Genomic DNA, 18,521 nt, shown 5'->3' with positions numbered 1-18,521 from the left:
TAGAGAAAATATTGTGTTCAGTCTCACAAAACACTCAACAAATATGTTATCTCCCGATATTTCCACCCAGTCTTTTTTTTCCCCACTGAGATCAGTAATTCTTCAACTTTGACTTCACACCATTTACATTTATTCTCATCAGTAACATTACTCAGTAACCAGTGTATTTTAATCAGCAGGTCATTCAATTAACAGCTATAGATACAGCCAAAAGGCACAAAATGCAATAACATTCACCTACATTTCAAAGGCACGCTCCACTTTCACAAAAAGTCCATAGCAACACATCTGGATAAACCCTTTATCATCACAATGTGAATAACATCCTGAGTTCTGCCAATATGCAGGTTTGCAGATTTTTTTTTTCTTTTTTCAGAAGTGGGGTCTCGCTATGCTGCTTAAGCTGGACTGGAACTCCTGGGCTCAAGTGATCCTCTTGTCTTAGCCTCCCAAGTAGCTGGGACTACAGGTGCATGTCACCATGCCCAGCAAAATTTGCGATTTCAGTCAATATAAGAAACGTGCCCAGGAGGATAAATAATGTAAAATTTAAAGATACTGAGTACATATCCATTTCTCTACCCCACCTACTTGTCCTAAGATAATTATGTATAAAAATTTAAATACCAAGTTCCTAAAGGAATCCCAAAAATTCAAACAATGGGCTTTTGATACAAATATAGTCTTTGAACATTGTTAATTGGTGTCCTGTCCCAGGTATATAGAAAACATTTAAACACGTGAAATACAGCCCCAAGTATTCATTTGGTACCTCTTCTGCAGAAATCTAAAGATCCAACCAGTGAGGACTGACTGTCCTCACCCCTATTGCAACTAACTCCTCCTTCTTTACATGAAAATAAGGTTAATGAAACCACAAATTATCCAGTCACAGGGGCTGAAGTACACCTCAACACACACCTGAAGTTCACCTTCAGTTCCCTCTCCCCTATACCAAGTTCTCTGAAATCTACATCCTAAATTTTAAATCCATCCCTTTCGTATACCCTTTAAACACATCACTTATTAGACAACTGCCATGTTTCTTGCAACTAGTCTCCCTGTCTATAATCTTGACTATCCAGTGTTCTACAAACTACAAATGACCAGTCAATTTTCAATGAAATAACACAGACAATACACGAATGCATCACACATAGTAAAGTTAAGTATTATTTCATGGAGCATTTATTTCAGTTATAAATATGTCTTATTTGCCAGGTTACATATATTTCTAACTCTGTGTACTAGATAAAATTTATGCTGTGGGTTACAGTTAGAAAAGTCCAAAAGCCACTGTTTAAGCCATATTTTCTAAAATATTAACCAAATGGTATTCCCAAGCTTAGAAGTTTTTTAGTGGTTTCTCCATTAACCACAGAATAAGGTTGAAATTCCTTAAAATGGAACTTGAGTTTCTTCATAAGCTCCTGCCTGCCACTCAACCTCATCTGACACTCCTCTATCATCTTATGCTCCAGTCTTACCAACTTTTCCATGTCTTATTCCCTCTGCGTGTATAATTCTTTCTCCTCCTGATTTATACAGCAAATCTTCCTCATCCTTCAAGGCTCAGTGAAAGTCGGCTTGGTACTGCCCCTAAGTATGAAGACATCTAAGTGTACACTCTTCATCAGAGAACTGCCCGAGCTCTGCCCAGCCTCTTACACTGTTAACGAATGCATCCTTTTTGAAATGCTCTCCTTTGCCTGACACAACACAAGCCAGGCTTTCCTTCCACCTCTGCAGCCGCTTCTCTTCAGTCCACCCTTGAACTTTGGTGTTCCTAAGGCTTCTGCCCTAGGTCAACCTTTCCTTTCTCTACATGTTTATATGTTATCTATGCCCATAGCATCCATTATAATGTTTATGTCAAGAACTCCCCGATCTACTTTTCCAGCACAGAAATATTTCTTCTCAAGCATCCTATTCTTTCATGAATCCATCCCCTTCCCTATTGCCAGCATCCAGGTCTAAGTTACAATTATTTCCAACCTAGATTAGCTCCTTAACTGGGTCTTGAGGCTCCACTTGAGTTCCTTTCCAATCCATTCTTTATTGTCCACACACCAGCCACACAGACTTTTCAACAAATAAGTCTAATCAAATCACTCCCCTCCTAAAAACCCTTGAGTAGCTTCTCAATGCCCTTAAAGCTCAAAATCCTTAGCAATGTCTACATATCCAATTTGATTTGACTTTTTTGTACCACCCTGCAGCCTCATCTCTCACTCTCCTGCGTTCACTCTATGTATCAATTACACTTCTGTTTTTGTTTTGTTTTGTTTTTGTTTTTCTGAGGCGGAGTTTCGCTCTTGTTGCCCAGGCTGGAGTGCAATGGTGCCCTCTTGGCTCACTGCAACCTCCGCCTCCCGGGTTCCAGTGATTCTCCTGCCTCACCTGCCTCAGCCTCCCGAGTAGCTGGGATTACAGCTGCCCGCCACCACGCTCGGCTAATTTTTTTTGATTTTTAGTAGAGACGGGGTTTCACCACACTGGTAAGGCTGGTCTTGAGCTCCTGACCTCAGGTGATCCACCAACCCCGGTCTCCCAAAGTGCAGGGATTACAGGCGTAAACCACCGCGCCCGGCCTCAATTGCACTCCTGAAACACTCACTCACTTCCTCCTCATCTAACTTCTACTCATTCTAAAGTCCTCAGAATAAGCATCTCATCTTCTGGAGGACTATTTTCGATCCCATAAATTAGGTTAGGTAGAACAATCTGTCCTTCATGTATCAGAACATCCATTACATTTTATTATACTAACTTTTGCTATTGTCTATCTCTCCAGATAGATTTTAAGGTATGAAGGCAGAGGCCAAGCTTCTCTTGTTCAACACTGCATGCCAGGGACGGGTACAATGCCAGCTTAAGACTAATAGCTCTGCACCCTGGGACCCAGAATCTGAACAAGTGAAGTTGTTTTCTTCCTATCTAGAGGCCAAAGGGCCCTACTGTTTCACATACACAACTACATCTCCTTGACGACTAAGGCAATTTCTCAATCAAACCTGAAGAAGCAAACAGGTGGTGGAGTCTCCTGCCACTTTCCGCCCTGTGAGTGACTGCTCATCAGTTTCTCACCTCAATAGCACTGGGAAAAATGCGGCCCCATTCACTCACTAGTGGCTTTGGTAGCTCAGCAAGTGGACCTCAGCATGATAATGCACACAAGACCAGAAAGGAGTGACTGGAGCCCCTGGGTCCTCAGACTGAGACCAGAAGGTTCCGGCCGAGGCGAAGAACAAATATTTTTATTTTCCCACGTACCAAGCGAGGTGGCGCTGCCTCTGTGCTGTCCCGCCCGCCCTGGGACGCAGGCTGGCGAGGACGGTGGGACCCTGAACTGCACGTGAGCGTCCTTGGGGTCGAGGACGCGCCTCTGCCTGCTGGGAAAGCTCCGGGCGTCCGAAGCAGCCGGCGAAGTTGGAGCGGCGCCCCAGCGGGGTCGCTTGGTGCAGGGTTCACAGCCGGGGCCCGCATTCATGCTGGGACCCGCAGCGCACTGTCCCCGGGCCGGCCCGGGCGGAGAGCCTCATTCACTAACCGTGAGAGGGATGGACTGCACCTCCTTCTCCGCGCCTCCCCGCACCATTCCCTCTCCGCTGCTTCCTGCTTCTGCAGTTGCTGACCGCCGGCCTCCCAAGTCAGGCCGTAAACAGTCTCCTGCAGTCCCTCTTCCACTGGCACCCCACCTGCCTCAGAATGCGCCGCTTTGATTCGGGATTCGTTCCGTTTCCCACCACCGGAAAGCTGCCGTCAGGCGCTTCCGGCTTCCGGGGCGCACACTGCCGCAAAGCGGAAGCGCGGCCCTTAGGGGGAACCGGCGCCCGGAAGGTCAGCGTGTGAAGGAGGCGCTAGCAACGCGGGGGTTAGCCGCTGTTATTGAGGAGCAACGGCCCAGCGGACCACCCAGACTCGAGACAGCGGCGGGAACCACTCGGTTTACTGAGATACCATGGAAGGAGGCGGGGGAAGCGGCAACAAAACCACAGGGGGATTGGCCGGCTTTTTCGGAGCCGGCGGAGCAGGTTACTCGCACGCGGATTTGGCTGGCGTCCCGCGTAAGTATGGGGCATACCTTGCGATTATTTCTGACTGGTTCTTGCGTCTTCACTAAAGTTGCGCGTCCCTTGTTTTATGTTTTTTTTCCTTTCTGGCATTTACAAGCTTCAGCACCAGTGGTGGGGTTAGTGTGTCTGCATGGCTGCTCTTTCAAGATCGAAAGGCCTTAAAAAGGGCCACGGATCTCCCGGGGAAGCTGTCCGTGATTGACCTGGACTCGCGAGATGATGCATGTTTTCTTAGGTTTATATCCAAGCCTCGTGTCTTTTGTGTGTGGTGGGCCGTGTGATTGGCCCTTGATTAAGAGTAGAGCCCAGCTTTGGGAGTAAATGTATTCCAAATAGCAAGCCGTAGTTAACTTTTTAGTACACAGCGACGTATTCTGAACCCCCCAAGTAGCCGTTAGGGCAGAACATTCAGTAGTATTGCATATAAGTGAGAAATAAGTATGACTTGGGACAGGCTGGGAAACCATCTCTAGGAGCTAGGAAGTAAGCTGAACTTTAAAGGTGATATATATAGACATGAAGAAAGAAGCCACGTAAGAATTATAGGAAAGGAAATAAGCAACAACATAAAGGATACAGAGGCATAAATACCTTACCTTTGCCTCTCCTCAGTCTTGCGAATATGTATTCCAGAACTTTGGTACTTTGTAACTGTAGTTATTCAACTGGATAAATAGAACTTGGACCTAAAGATAGGCAGTTGGTCGTGGATAAAGCCTTTACGAAAGTACTTTCTTTTTAGAGAATCCTTGTAATATTTTTCTAGGTGTTTTATATTAAAGGACAGCAACAACAAAATATGTTCAGACTGACTAGCGCAAAAAAATATAAAAGAAAAGACCTTTCATATCCCTGGTGTCACCTTTGTCAAAAAACGGAATCTACAACACAAGGTGTTCTGTTCTGTTCTGTTTTTTTTTTCTGTTTTTAGAGTCAGGACCTCGTTCTGTCACCCATGTTGAGGTGCTGTGGCATGATTATAGTTCACTGAAGCCTCGCACGTCTGAGCTGAAACAATCCTCCCCTTTAAGCCTCCTAAGTAGCTGGGACTCTAGACACGTGCCGCCACGCCTGGCTAATTTTTTTTTTTTTTTTAACTTATTATGGAGATGGGATCTCCCTGTGTTACCCAGGCTGGTCTCAGACTCTTGAGCTCCAGCCATTCTCCTGTCTCGGCCTCCCAAAGTGCTGGGGTTCCTAGGCCTGAGCTACCACTCTACCTGTTTAGAACACAGTTTCATATTAATCTTAATATCTCTGAGTTTCAGAGCACAAACGGCATACGCTTCCTTAATGTGACAATATTGTTACCTTAATTTGATTAAGATTTGAAGGTAAATTGAGGGACCAGGGAATGAACACCATTTACTAAACTTTTACAATGTGCTAGCTAGTTTTCTGGGGGCAGGACTATAGTGGTTTTTTTGTGTTTTTTGTTTTGTTTTGTTTTGAAAAGACTCTTGCACTCACAGAGCTTACATAATACTGAGGTAAGCCAACAAACATAAATTAAAACATTACAGTTAGTGGTAAGGGCTGTAAACGGGAATAAAGCAGAGTCATGAGATTGTGATGGAAGCAGGATGCCATTTTAGAACGGGTTAGGGAAAACATCTTAAGGGAGTTGACATTTGAGCTGTGACCCAAATATAGTACAAATGCTTGGGAGGCAAGTATCCAGGAAATTAGCTAGTGCAAATGTCCTGAAACAAAACAAATTTGGTATGTTTAAGGAACAACTCTTAGGCCACTCTGTCTTCATAGTTACAAGGGAGTTGAATCAGCTGACGATTGTGAAATCAGAGAGGTAGGGAATGACAGCTAATGTAGGGTTTTGTAGGTTATGGTAAGGAGTTTGGATTTTCTTAAGAAAAATCACTGTAGTTGCTATGTAGACTGTGAGTTGAAGGGGCGAGAGAAAGCAAGGAGTTAGGTAGGAAGTTGTTGCTGTGAGATATGATGGTTGGACTAGGATGGTAGCAATAGAGATAAGTAACAATTCAAAATAGGTGATGAAAATAGAATAAACAGGACTTATAATTGATGAAAAGATCAGAGGCATAGGTGATGCATATATTTGTGAATTAACTGCTGAGATACAGAAGAATCCAAAGATTGATAGGTTTTACTGTTTTCAGTGTTAGTGAATTCAGGTCTGGCCCTCTGAAAGTTTGTATTTTCTTTTGCACAGACCCACATACCTGTGGTAATGACCCAAGGATTCTCACCCTTGCCACAGTAAATCAATCGTTAATAGTAATACGTGAAGGAACTGCCTTGAAATACTTACATACAACATGTACACAGTCAGAAAACCCAACCCAACCACTGTTTTCCCCATGGAATTGATTAGTCTTTTCTCAGTCTTATTTTGCAATTTACATAGTCACCAAGCATTCTTGTAGTAAATTGAAAGAAATTAACTATAAATGGCCTAGGCTACACTTCCTGTAAGTTCAGTTATCTGATCTATGACACTGCGAATATCTTACCTGGTGTAAAAGCCTGAGCCACCAGTGGAAAACCTGGTTTGGGATTGAGGGTCTGAGGATATCCTGAGTCAGCCCCCAAACTGACAGGGAGGATAAAATGGGAAAAAATTTTCGCCTTCAGTGAGCCTATAAAAATTGCAAACACATGTAACAATCAGGAGCTGGATTAACTCTAACCGAATTAACTTAAAGAATGTTGTTGCAATGTGACATTTTGTTTTCTCTCTAGTAACTGGTATGAATCCTCTGTCTCCTTATTTAAATGTGGATCCGCGATACCTCGTGCAGGTAAGATTAAGATTTTACTAGTTTGGTGCATTATTTTACCATTAAAAAAAAAAACGCCAAGTGCTATGCTGACTTGAACTATGACATGCACTTCTGGAGGCAGTAAGTTTCTGGTCTCCATTTACCCTTTTTTCCTCACAAACACTAGGAGCTTGGCCTGCATCTCTCTGAAATCAGTTAACTACCTTCAAAGGCTTATTTTTTTAAAACCAGAGCAGAATTAATTTTTGAAAGCACCCCAATAAAGTATTGGGGTACCTAATTACAAAGTGTGTGGGGTTTTTTTGTTGTTGTTGTTTGTTCATTTGTTTTGAGATGGAGTTTTGCTTTTGTCCTCCAGGCTAGAGTGCAGTAGCGCGATCTCTGCTCACTGCAACCTCAGCCTCCCAAATTCAGGCCATCCTCCTGCCTCAGCCACCCGAGTAGCTGGGACTACAGGTGCCCACCACAGTGCCTGGATAATTTTTATATTTTCAATAGAGACGGGATTTCACCATGTTGGCCGGGCTCCCAAAGTGCTGGGATTACAGACAAAGTGTGTTTTAAAGCTCAGTTTACAATATCAGGGTTCTTTTGACTAAGCATCAAAAGTTTCAAAGAGTATCTTTTTAAATCCAAGATATATTTCCTAATATGTCTTGGATATATTAGGAAAGCAAGGTTGATTTAACACCTGAAAAGTAATGTATTGTGCCATATCAATTTATAATAAAGCAATCAAGGAAAGAATATAGACCACATGCTCATCTCAGTAGATTCACAAAAATCATTTGACAACATCCAACACTCCCATTTATGATTATAAAAACAAACTAGGCTGGGCGCAGTGATTCACACCTGTAATCCCAGCACTTTGGGAAGTGAGGCGGGCGGATCACTTGAGGCCAGGAGTTTGAGACCAGCCTGGCCAACATAGCGAAACCCTGTTTCTACTAAAAATACAAAAATTAGCCAGGCGTGGTGGTGCCTACCTGTAATCCCAGCTGCTTTAGAGACTGAGGCACGAGAATCACTTAACTCTGGAGACAAAACTTGCGGTGAGCTGAGATCACGCCACTACACTCCAGCCTGGGCAACAGAGTGAGACCTTATCTCTAAATTAATAAATAAAACTAGACACAGAAGGGGCTTCAGCCTTATAAATGGCATCTAGAGAATATCCAAAGCTAACATAATTTAATAGTGAAAGACTGAATACCTTCTCCCTAAGATCAAGAACAAAGTAAGTATGTTTACTCTCATTTATATTCAGCATTGTCTGACCAGGGCAATTAGTCAAGAACATGAAATGGCATTCAAGTTGAAAAAGAAGTTAAACTATCTGTTTACCAATGACATGATCTTATCTATAGAAAATCACAAGGGAAATCAGAAAAATCTATTCAAACTAATGATCGAGTTCAGCAAGTTGCAGAATACAAGTTCAATATACATAAATATGTTTCTAGACAGTCACAGTGAACACTACAAAAGTGAAATTACAAAAAACAGTTCATTACCAATAACATTAAAAAGCGAATACTTAGAAATAAATGGACCAGGTGCAAAACATATTCTGAAAACTATAAAACATTATTGAAATTAAGTGGAAAGACACATGCTATGGTCCTGAAAATTTTAATATTAACATGACAGTACTCACCAAATTAACCAACAGATTTAGTGCAGTGTCTGTCAAAATCCCAGCTGGCTTTTTTTGCAGAAATTGACAAGCTTTTATCCTAAACTTCGTACGGAAATTCAGGGGACATTGAATGACCAATGACTTTGAGAAAATAAATTGGAGGACTTGAACTTGTCAATTTCAAAACTTTCTACAGAACCACATCATGATAGTAACATAAGAATAAATCCATAGATTAATGAAATACAGAGTCCAGAAGAAAGACGTTGCTTTTCAACAAGGATGCCAAGATAAGTCAGGGGAGATGTTAGGACAACTGGAACCCATATGCATAAGAATGAAGTTGAACCCTAACCCTGCACCATATACAGAATGTTACCACCAAGTGAATTAAAGACTTAAATGTAAACTAAAGCTGTCAAACTCTTAGAAGAAATCATAGGCACAAGTAGTTGTGACTTTGGATTAGACAGTGATTTCTTGGATGTGACACCAAAAGCACAAGTGATAAAAAGAATGTTGACAGATTGTATTTAATCAAAATTTTAAAATTTTGTGATTCAGACAATACCAACAAGAATGGAGGCCGGGTGCAGTGGCTCACACCTGTAATGCCAGCACTTTGGGAGGCCGAGGCGGGTGGGTCACCTGAGGTCAGGAGTTCGAGACCAGCCTGGTCAACATGGTGAAACCCTGTCTCTACTAAAAAATACAAAAATTAACCAGGTGCAGTGCTGGGCGCCTGTAATCCCAGCTACTTGGGAGGCTGAGGCAGGAGAATTACTGGAACCTGGGAGGCAGAGGTTGCAATGAGCCGAGATCACGCCACCACACTTTAGCCTGGGCAAAAGAGTAAGACTCTGCCTCAAAAAAAAAAAAAAAAAAAAAAGAATGGAAAAAGGCCTGGTGCAGTGGCTCACACCTATAATCCCAACACTTTTGAGAGGCTGTGGCGAGAGGATCACTTGAGCCCAAGAGTTTAAGACCTGCCTGGGCAACATAAGAAGATCCCATCTCTGCGAAAAAATCACAAAAATTAGCGGGGTGTGGTGGTGTGCACCTGTAGTCCCAGCTACTAGGGAGGCTAAGGTGGGAGGATCACTTGAGTCCAGCAGGTCAAGTCTCAGTGAGCGTAATCAAGCCACTTAACTCCAGCCTTGGTGACGGATGGAGACCTTGTCTCAAAAGGAAAAAAAAAAATTGGGAAAAGACAATCCACAGATTGAGAGAAAATATTTGTGTATTATGTATCTGATAAGGAATTTATATCTAGAATATTTAATTTTTTTAACTCTTAAAACATTAGTAAAAAGTAATTACAAAATGGGCAAAGGATTTGAGTAGACGTTTATGAAGATGTAGAGATGTCTAATAGTGACATGAAAGCTGATCAGTAACATTAATTAGAGAAATAAAACCACAATGAGATACCTCTTTACACCCATGGGGATCAGTATAATCAAAAAGAAAATAATACATATTGTTGAGGATGTAGGGAAATTGGATTTCTGTACATTGCTGGTGGAAACGTAAAATGATACAGCTGCTTTTGGAAAAGTCTGGCAGTTTCTTAAAGTGTTAAAAATAGAGTTACCTTATGACTGACAATTTCACTTACGTATACTCCATACTCAAGAGAATTGAAAACCTCTGCGCACATAAGTTGTGAGTGAGTGTTCCTAGTAGCATTATTCATAATCAAAAAATGGAAACAAACCAAATGTTTATCCACTGATGAATGGATAAAAAAATGTGGCATATCCATACAATGGAATATTATTTGGCAATAAAGAAGTATTAAATTATGCTACAATATAAATGAACCTTTAAAACTTCCTAAATGAAAGAAGCCAGTCACAAGAGACCACATATTGTGTGGTTCCATTTATATGGAATGTCCAGAATAGGCAAATATATGGACAAGAAAGTAGATTAGTAGCTGCCAAGGGTTGGGAGTAAATGGGCAGTGACTGCTAATGGGTATGTGATTTTTTCGGGGGATGATGAAGATGCTTTAAAATTGATTGTAGTCTTGGTTGCATGACTCTGAATATACTAAAAACCACTGAATTGTACACTCAGTAAGTGAATTATATGGTGCATGAGATACATATCAGTAACTGTTTTCTCTCTCTTTTTCCTAAAAGACAAAGTCTAACTCTGTCTCCCAGGCTGGAGTTGCAGCAGCAGCATCATAGCTCACTGTAACCTCAAGCATAGCTTACTGTAACCTCAAACTCCTAGGCTCAAGCAGTCCTTCCACCTCATCCTCCCAGGTAGCTAGGGCTGCAGGTGAACACCACCACGCCTGGCTAATTCTTTTTTTCACATTCTTTGTAGAGATGATGTGATCTGGCTTGTTTGCCCAGGCTGGTCTCTAACTCCTGGCCTCAAGTGATCCTCCTGTCTTGGCCTCCCAAAGTGCTGGAATTACAGGCGTGAGCCACCATGCCTGGCTTTTTTTTTTTTATTATTTATTTAAGAGTTATGCTTAGAACCTTTTATTTCAGAGTTGAATCACTAACAGCATCTGACAGCGGCTGCATTTCTTGTTTGTGTTAAGTGTTCAAATTGAAGCAAGTTGATGATTTGGACCTTGCCAGTTTAAAGCTTCGTTATTTTTGAAATGTTTTTCAAATGTTATATTTTAACATTGGGTGTTCATTGATTTTTTTGCATTAAAAGTGCCCCTTTGTCAATTTACTCAAAATTTCAAAACTAGTTGCATGTATTTTGCTTTAATGTTGAATCTACACTTAGAGGTTGTACTCTAGATCTAGTTACAAATTCAGTATCATTGTGGCCCTGCATTGCTAGGTGGGGCTTATTAAGGTTAGACATAAAATAGTTAGTATCCCCGCAAAAAACTTGTGAATTCATTCTTCATCATGAACATTTATCTTCCATTGGAATTCTAGAGGGACTTCAGACTTAAAAAAGTGTTTTATAAACCTCATCTGTTATTGGAAATAATTAAGGAAACCTTACATTTAAAAATACCTTAATAGAAATTACATTTTGTCAAACTTTTGTTTACACTTTTGAAGGTTAGAGACATCTTAAATAAAATAGTACCTTCAACTCACCATGTCGTGACTTTGGCAACAGCTTTTTTTTTTTCTTGTTTAATAATAGACACAGGGTCTCACTATGTTGTCCAGGCTGGTCTTGAACTCCTGGGCTCAAGCAGTCCTCCCACCTTGGCCTCCCAAAGTGCTGGCATTACAAGCATGAGCCACTGTGCCTAACCAACTTTTATCTGATGCAGTACTGTAGTTTCTCTTACTAATGCTTTTGTATTATCGCTACTCTTAACATCCTCATTAATTGTATCAAGTAATAAATTTTTTTGTTAGCCCAGGTGAACATCTGGTACAAAAATAAGGGAAATTTAAATATTTTTGACATCCATATTGTTAAACACACAAAATTATAAATTAAAAATATTTTTTCTTTTTTTTCTTTTTCTCTAGCAAGTACATTGATACCCATTCTTGGATTTATCTTCTGTGTTAACAAACTCTGGTACTTAGGGGATTTTAGTAATACTAGTGTCCTGGAGTGTTAGCAGGACAGGTTTAACAGGAGCTTTTTAGTAAATCTTCCTTACATTCAACATATTAATATACTTCGATAACAACCTTGTTTGTGTGTTGGACATTTGCTTGCAACCCTTGTTATGTTTTTATTTTTCAGTTGCTGCTAGCAGGAGAATGAGTTGGTGACATGCACTTGTGCTTGCTTGATAATGTTCATCACAGCCTTTTTTTTTTTTTTAAGTTTTTTGTTTATTTATTTTATTTATTTATTTATTTATTTATTTATTTTTTTGGAGATCGAGTCTTGCTCTGTCACGCGGGCTGGAGTGCAGTGGCGTGATCTCAGCCTCCGCTCCCCGAATTCAAGCAGTTCTCCTCCCTCAGCCTCCCAAGTAGCTGGGACTACAGGTGCATACTGCCACACCCAGCTAATTTTTTGTGTTTTAGTAGACGGGGTTTCACTGTGTTGCCCAGGCTGACCTCAAACTCCTGAGCTCCGGCAGTCCACCCACCTCGGCCTCCCAAAGTGCTGAGATTACAGGTGGGAGGCACCACTCCTGGCCAAGTTTTCTGTTCTTAATTAGTGATCTGTTTCTGGATTGAAGGATGTATATATTTTTTTTCTTCTCAGGAACCATGGCCTGAGAATAAAGGATAATTAGTTACCACATTGAATCTAGCATTTCAAAAAATTCAAACAAAAAGCACAGTTTAATACTAAGTCATTAATTTAAAAGTTGAAGTACCCAAAATTTATAAAACTCTATACAATTATACTATGACATGGGATCTATTCAGTTTTTATTATTGCCCAGCAGACCGCTCTTATGTGATGAGAGTGGATGTGCTTGTTTACTTTTGCAATTTTTGGTGAGGATGTGTACACATGCCAGAAAGAAAAAACCAAGGCAGAACCACAGTTTTCTGATCAGGAATACACTTTTCGGAATCAACGTTCAGTATTTGCCACAAGGATGTAGGAGAATGTTAATTGTCAGTGGTCTTTGTTAAATGTAACACACTATGTGTCTTTTTGCCAAGAGTGTGACCTAGCCATTGGTGGCTTATTTTAACCATCTTTGCATGGAAAGCTTGCCAAAAATGAGTGTGTTTGTGTGTTTTTTTTTTTAATCCAGCAAGGTGATAGAATTTTGTTTGTTTGTTTTTTCGAGTGTGTTTTTCATAAAGGTGTATTGACTCTTCAAAATTGGTAACCATATTTTGCTCTTAAGAGTGTCATTTCTCAATCTTAGTATTTTGGGTGACCTTCCAGGGGTTCATGCCACAGTTTGTGTATACAATTACTAGAAAGAGGGTCTGTAGCTTTCTAAGAGTATCAAAGGAATATATACTCCTTAAACAGATAAGAATTCTTAAAGGGGGTCATTTGCCCTTGCATAATTGATCCAAACTGTTGTACTTTATTAGTTTTTGCTCATTTTTTTGAACATTTGGCTTTATACATGGAAAGATGCACAATAAATAGCTGCTACAGAATGAAAGTTGTTTGCTTCTTCCAGACTGCTTGTCTATTCTATTCTTCTAATAGCTTTCAGTATTCCTTTCTCTAGAGCTGTCCTTTCTAAACTTAACTTTTGCACAAATCTATCAGATTTAAGTTATGAAGGAAACAGTCTTTAATGAGACTCCCTTCTGAGAACTGTGTTTCCTATTTCATTTCACTTTGATTTAGGTATTACTGTTGCAGAAAGTTTTATTTTTATTTAAGTATAGGTTTGAGTTAATTTAAGGTTTACTCTCTGTGAAAAACTACTTTGAAATGTTAAAAAAGATGACTTTACAAGATTTGTATCTTGAGGGACCCTCAGCTTGGTTTTCATTATTATCCTTTTAGGATACAGATGAGTTCATTTTACCTACTGGAGCTAATAAAACCCGGGGCAGATTTGAGCTGGCCTTCTTTACGATCGGAGGATGTTGCATGACAGGTGAGTGTTACATACTTTTTTCTCAAGTGTGCTCAGTTCAAGTAGTTGAGGGTGCTTAAAATCAAAAGCAGTTAGAATGTTGGTTTCAAGGTTTTTAAAAAATATTTACATTTGTCTTTTTCTATTAAATGAAAAAGAATCAGAAGTGTAGCTATGCAGTTTTGAGTTTCTTTGTTTGTTTTTTAATGTAAAGCTCTCTTATCTGGGTGAATTGTTATGATTTACCAGGGGCTGCGTTTGGGGCAATGAATGGTCTTCGGCTAGGATTGAAGGAAACCCAGAACATGGCCTGGTCCAAACCAAGAAATGTACAGTAAGTCTCATGTAACCATCTGATGTAGTGATACTTGAATATTAAGCTCTGTTTTGTTGGTTTGATGAGTACACCCTTGATATTATAGATGGTTAGCATAGTTATGTGATTTTTTGTCTTTGTTTTTTAATCTTACTCAAAAGCAACTAAGGAATCGGATTACTGACTCTAAGCTTTTAAAAAGGAGTGATTTTTTGAATCAGTGTCCCTCAGTCAGCTAGTGCTATGCCAGCCTGGCTTCTCAGCTGCACCTGTCACATTCTCCAACCCTGTGTGACATGCTTTTCTTTTTTTTTTTTTTTTTTTTTGTTTTTTGAGACGGAGTCTGGCTCTGTCGCCCGGGCTGGAGTGCAGTGGCCGGATCTCAGCTCACTGCAAGCTCCGCCTCCCGGGTTCTACGCCATTCTCCTGCCTCAGCCTCCCGAGTAGCTGGGACTACAGGCGCCCGCCACCTTGCCCGGCTAGTTTTTTGTATTTTTTAGTAGAGACGGGGTTTCACCGTGTTAGCCAGGATGGTCTCGATCTTCTGACCTCGTGATCCGCCCGTCTCGGCCTCCCAAAGTGCTGGGATTACAGGCTTGAGCCACCGCGCCTGGCCGTGACATGCTTTTCAAACTGTTGAATTGCCGATGGGAATTTTGCATTGTTTGGGGGCATGCAGATCCATAGGAAATGGTAATGAAGACATAAACAGCTCATGAGAGTGATGGCTGAAGCTGCCATCATTTGACTTGAACTTCTTACTGCCTTGACTTTACGTTTCCGGAATGATGAGCCAGATAAATTTTAAATAAAACTTCTAGAATTAGAGTTAATTCCAAAAGAATAAGACACAGTTTTCTGTTAGAACTTGAAGTTGCAGTAAAGGGAAAGTACAGCTAAAAGGATTGGAAAGTATGTTTTCAGCCTTCTTAAGAAGTAAACATGGCCAGTCCCTCCTGATATTCCTTAAACAATATGTTTAGTTTTGCCCATTTTTATGCTTCATATATGCTTCATAAGTATGTATTATTCGATGGCTACTGTTTTTGTTTTAGGACGCTTTAAACTCCGTCTTCCTTTCATATTGTTCAGCCAGCAGATGGCACCAGATGTGCTAGAACTAGACCATGGGAAACTGGAACGCCTGTTACATTGTGGGGTTTTTTGAAAGACACAGCCTTGCTGTGTTGCCCAGGCTGGCGTGCAGTGCCGCTGTCACAGCTCACTGTAGCCTTGACCTCCTGGGCTCAAGTGATCCTCCCACCTCAGCCTCCCAAGTGACTGGGACTACAGGCACGTGCCACTGTACCCAGTTAATTTTTTAATTTTTTGTAGTGACGTGGTCTCACTGTGTTGCTCAGGCTGTTCTCAAACTCCTGAACTCAGGTGATCCTCCTGCCTCAGCCTTCCAGAGTACTGGGATTATAGACATGAGCCACTGCGCCTAGCCCTGTTTTTTATATTCCTGTTAACTGTGTGGATCTCTGTCCATGCTTTGCCAGCCTAGATCCTTCAGTATTTTTATTATTTGTCCTTTGCTTCAATAATATTTTTAACTTTTTGTATTATGGGGAATTTTGAATATATGAAAGTAGACAAAAGACATAGCATAGTGAACACATGGACCATAACCCATCCTCAACCATGGCCAGTTCTATCCCATCTCCTTCTCCTCTCCCATCTTGTTTTGAGACAAAAATCCCAATATCATATTAAATACAAATTTGGAAGTAGATCTAGAAAAGACAACTTAATTCCTTTCTTAAAACGAGTTATTAAAATGCTTGTTAAAAATGAAAAAATAATGGCTGAACTTAAAATACGTTAGTAAATATGTAACATAATTAGAAACAATGTACTTCTGTTTGTAAACTTGGCTGATTTTTTAAAACAACCTTTCAGAAGCAATACAAATTTTTGTTTCTGTAGAATATTAATTAAATGAGTTGTTTAATAATTAAACTGAATGAGTTCCCTCACTCTTTGTTACTGTATTTCCATAATTTCCAGCAGTAGTCAGCCATCTGGACAGAACCATTCCTGGAATGGTGTTACACTGCTGGGAGAGGAATGTCTTCTCTTCATCCGGTTGCCTCCATCACTGTTCTGGTGGTGTCTGGCACTGGTGCAAGGCAGGACTGTGCTTCCTTGAGCGTGTGCTGAGCATTCACCTTGGCTGCTTGGTTCTAGTCTGGGAGCAGACCCAGGGTGCTTTCCCCGTGTATCCCAGTTAGATGGCTGATTCCTTCTCTTTAATTCTACTTTATATTCTGTACTTTGATATTCTTTACTTTGATTCTCTTTAACATTCTAAGCATATGTTCCCCTTCCAAAAAGAACCTTTTAGAAGCTAGCTCGTCATAGTTAACAGTGGCATTTTTTACGTGGATTAGTTTCTGTAAACCTCTGTAAAATACATTCCAGGCTGTCATTCAAAGCCTTACATATATTTAATGTGTATTCATTATATTATACATTTAATAATAAGAGTTTTCCTCAGTTATTGCCCAAAGTCTTGAAAGTTTTAACCTAATTTTCACTTATGTAGAGTAAAAACTATCCTTATTGAAATCTGAGATATTAAGATATATTTTAGAATTTAAAAAATTTTGAGCCTTGGGTCTAGAAATGTTAAATAGCTATTATTATTGTTTTTAAAGGTTATTAGAGAAATAATGATTCTAAATACAGATTCTTTCTCTTTCTGCCCTGGTAGGATTTTGAATATGGTGACTAGGCAAGGGGCACTTTGGGCTAATACTCTAGGTTCTCTGGGTAAGTAGAGATCTCGTTTGATAAATTGTTAAAGAAAGAATGTACAAATATCATGAACAATTTAATCAGCCGATATTCTGGTCCTAGGATATGAGACAATTATGTTTAAATCCATTCCATTGCATAATGTAGATACTACTTAGGGAAAGACCATGAACTAACTTATGAAATAATCTCAGGTGCTGATACCATTCTGAATACCATTTCTGAATTTTTAAAATCTTTTGAACACTGCACACTCTCCTTTCCAAGCACAGCACCCAATCATGTTTAAATGAAATCCAGATAATTTAGGTCCAAAGTAAAGAGCTTGGTATATTAGGCAAGGTTCAAGGTCCTGTAGTGATACAAGAAACATTAATCCGGCCCTCTTGCTATCTTTTCTTAATAGCCTGTTCATTAGTCTGTTTACCTGAGTAGATTCCAGGCACCTAATTGCCAGAATTGGAATAGGTTCTTTGTAGATAATGAAAACGTTTGCAGTTCTAGGCAAAAGGTAATTTGGTAGTGCTTAATTAGAGCCTAATGCTTTCATACCGTATTATGAATGATTGATCACTTGGAATCTATCTCTTATGGCTTAGGTCCTGACATCCACAATTTTCATACTTTATGAACTTAGTTGGAAATCTCAATTTAAATTGTGGCAGATTAAGGAGGGGAAGACATAGAAAATTCATTGATACCATAGAAAAAATGTTTATTATGGCAGAGTAAGGTCCTACCTTGTCACAGAATTTGGAAGCAGTATATCTTCACACTATAAAGCCAGTTTTCACATTTTGGATCCTAAGAGATGGCTGCATTCATAAGTTTCTGATGTCTGCATTCCTCCCACCCTACTACTGAGTCACCCCCCTCTGTTTCTTTTGATTACTTGTATACCTAGTCAGCCCAGCCATCCTTGTCTGCCTAGGACTTCAGAGAAAAGTCCAAGAAACCATGTTCCAATAACCTCCGTCACCCCCCCGCCCGCCCCGCAGTCCTGGACAAACTAGGATGACTGGTCACCGTCTGCATACCCATTGTGGTATGATCAGTAACAATGTTCTGCTCATGATCAGTTTCAGTTAAGTAAGCTGAAGAGGAAGATGAGCTTTCATAGACGTATAAAAATACTGCAGTAGAGGAGTTGTAAGGCTGAGCACGGTGTATTGTTGCAAGGGTCAAATGTAGCTATAATTTTGAGAAAGAGCTTAAAAGTTTAACATACTCATTCCAGATAAGAATCTGTAAGAGCATAGAAGGATGGCTTGGGGGAAGATACTTTAAAATGAAATGGTGCTGGTGTTATAATATGTGAGAATCAAACCTCACATTTTTTTTAAATCTATTTTTTCTTATACTAGAAATACGTATGTGTGTCTTTAATCCAAAGTACAGAAATTATGGGTAGCATATAAATTAAAATTTTAAATATACTTCCTGAGACTTCCTAGTGGTACTTTCTAGAAATAGCTACTATTGATGTTTCTTCTGAGTT

At 40.1% G+C, this 18,521-nt stretch overlaps 2 protein-coding genes and 1 non-coding gene across 17 annotated transcripts in view; 2 read left to right on the top strand and 1 right to left on the bottom strand.

The window, feature by feature from the left end:
• The window catches only part of PARG (poly(ADP-ribose) glycohydrolase), a 142,541-nt gene extending 129,981 nt beyond the window's left edge, over window positions 1–12,560 (bottom strand). For 5 of the 10 annotated variants that reach the window (XR_003121261.1, XR_003121263.1, XR_003121262.1 and 2 more), the window contains exon 1: window positions 3,274–3,793. Coding sequence is in view for 3 of the 10 variants with exons in the window: in XM_025397883.1 (XP_025253668.1) it covers window positions 3,274–3,486 (213 nt within the window). In the remaining 7 variants the exon portion in view is untranslated. Of the gene's footprint in view, window positions 1–3,273; window positions 3,794–12,527 lie in introns of those variants that run through there. The other 5 variants (XM_025397876.1, XM_025397879.1, XM_025397878.1 and 2 more) reach the window with 5 other exon arrangements.
• TIMM23B (translocase of inner mitochondrial membrane 23 homolog B) overlaps window positions 3,782–18,521 on the top strand; it is a 258,583-nt gene continuing 243,843 nt past the window's right edge. Inside the window, exons 1-5 of one of the 6 annotated variants that reach the window (XM_025397908.1) lie at window positions 3,782–4,067; window positions 6,798–6,856; window positions 13,875–13,968; window positions 14,197–14,281; window positions 16,980–17,038. In XM_025397908.1, the coding sequence (XP_025253693.1) occupies window positions 3,962–4,067; window positions 6,798–6,856; window positions 13,875–13,968; window positions 14,197–14,281; window positions 16,980–17,038 (403 nt within the window). In that variant the 5' untranslated portion in view covers window positions 3,782–3,961. The remainder of the gene's footprint in view (window positions 4,068–6,797; window positions 6,857–13,874; window positions 13,969–14,196; window positions 14,282–16,979; window positions 17,039–18,521) is intronic. The other 5 variants (XR_003121265.1, XM_025397910.1, XM_025397909.1 and 2 more) reach the window with 5 other exon arrangements.
• Window positions 16,269–16,469, top strand: LOC112632268. The gene has a single exon (XR_003121329.1). It is a non-coding gene; the product is annotated as a small nucleolar RNA SNORA74 (small nucleolar RNA).

This window comes from Theropithecus gelada, chromosome 9 (genome assembly GCF_003255815.1).
Source record: "Theropithecus gelada isolate Dixy chromosome 9, Tgel_1.0, whole genome shotgun sequence".
Lineage (NCBI taxonomy): Eukaryota > Metazoa > Chordata > Mammalia > Primates > Cercopithecidae > Theropithecus > Theropithecus gelada.
This window is presented reverse-complemented; position numbering and strand designations above follow the sequence as displayed.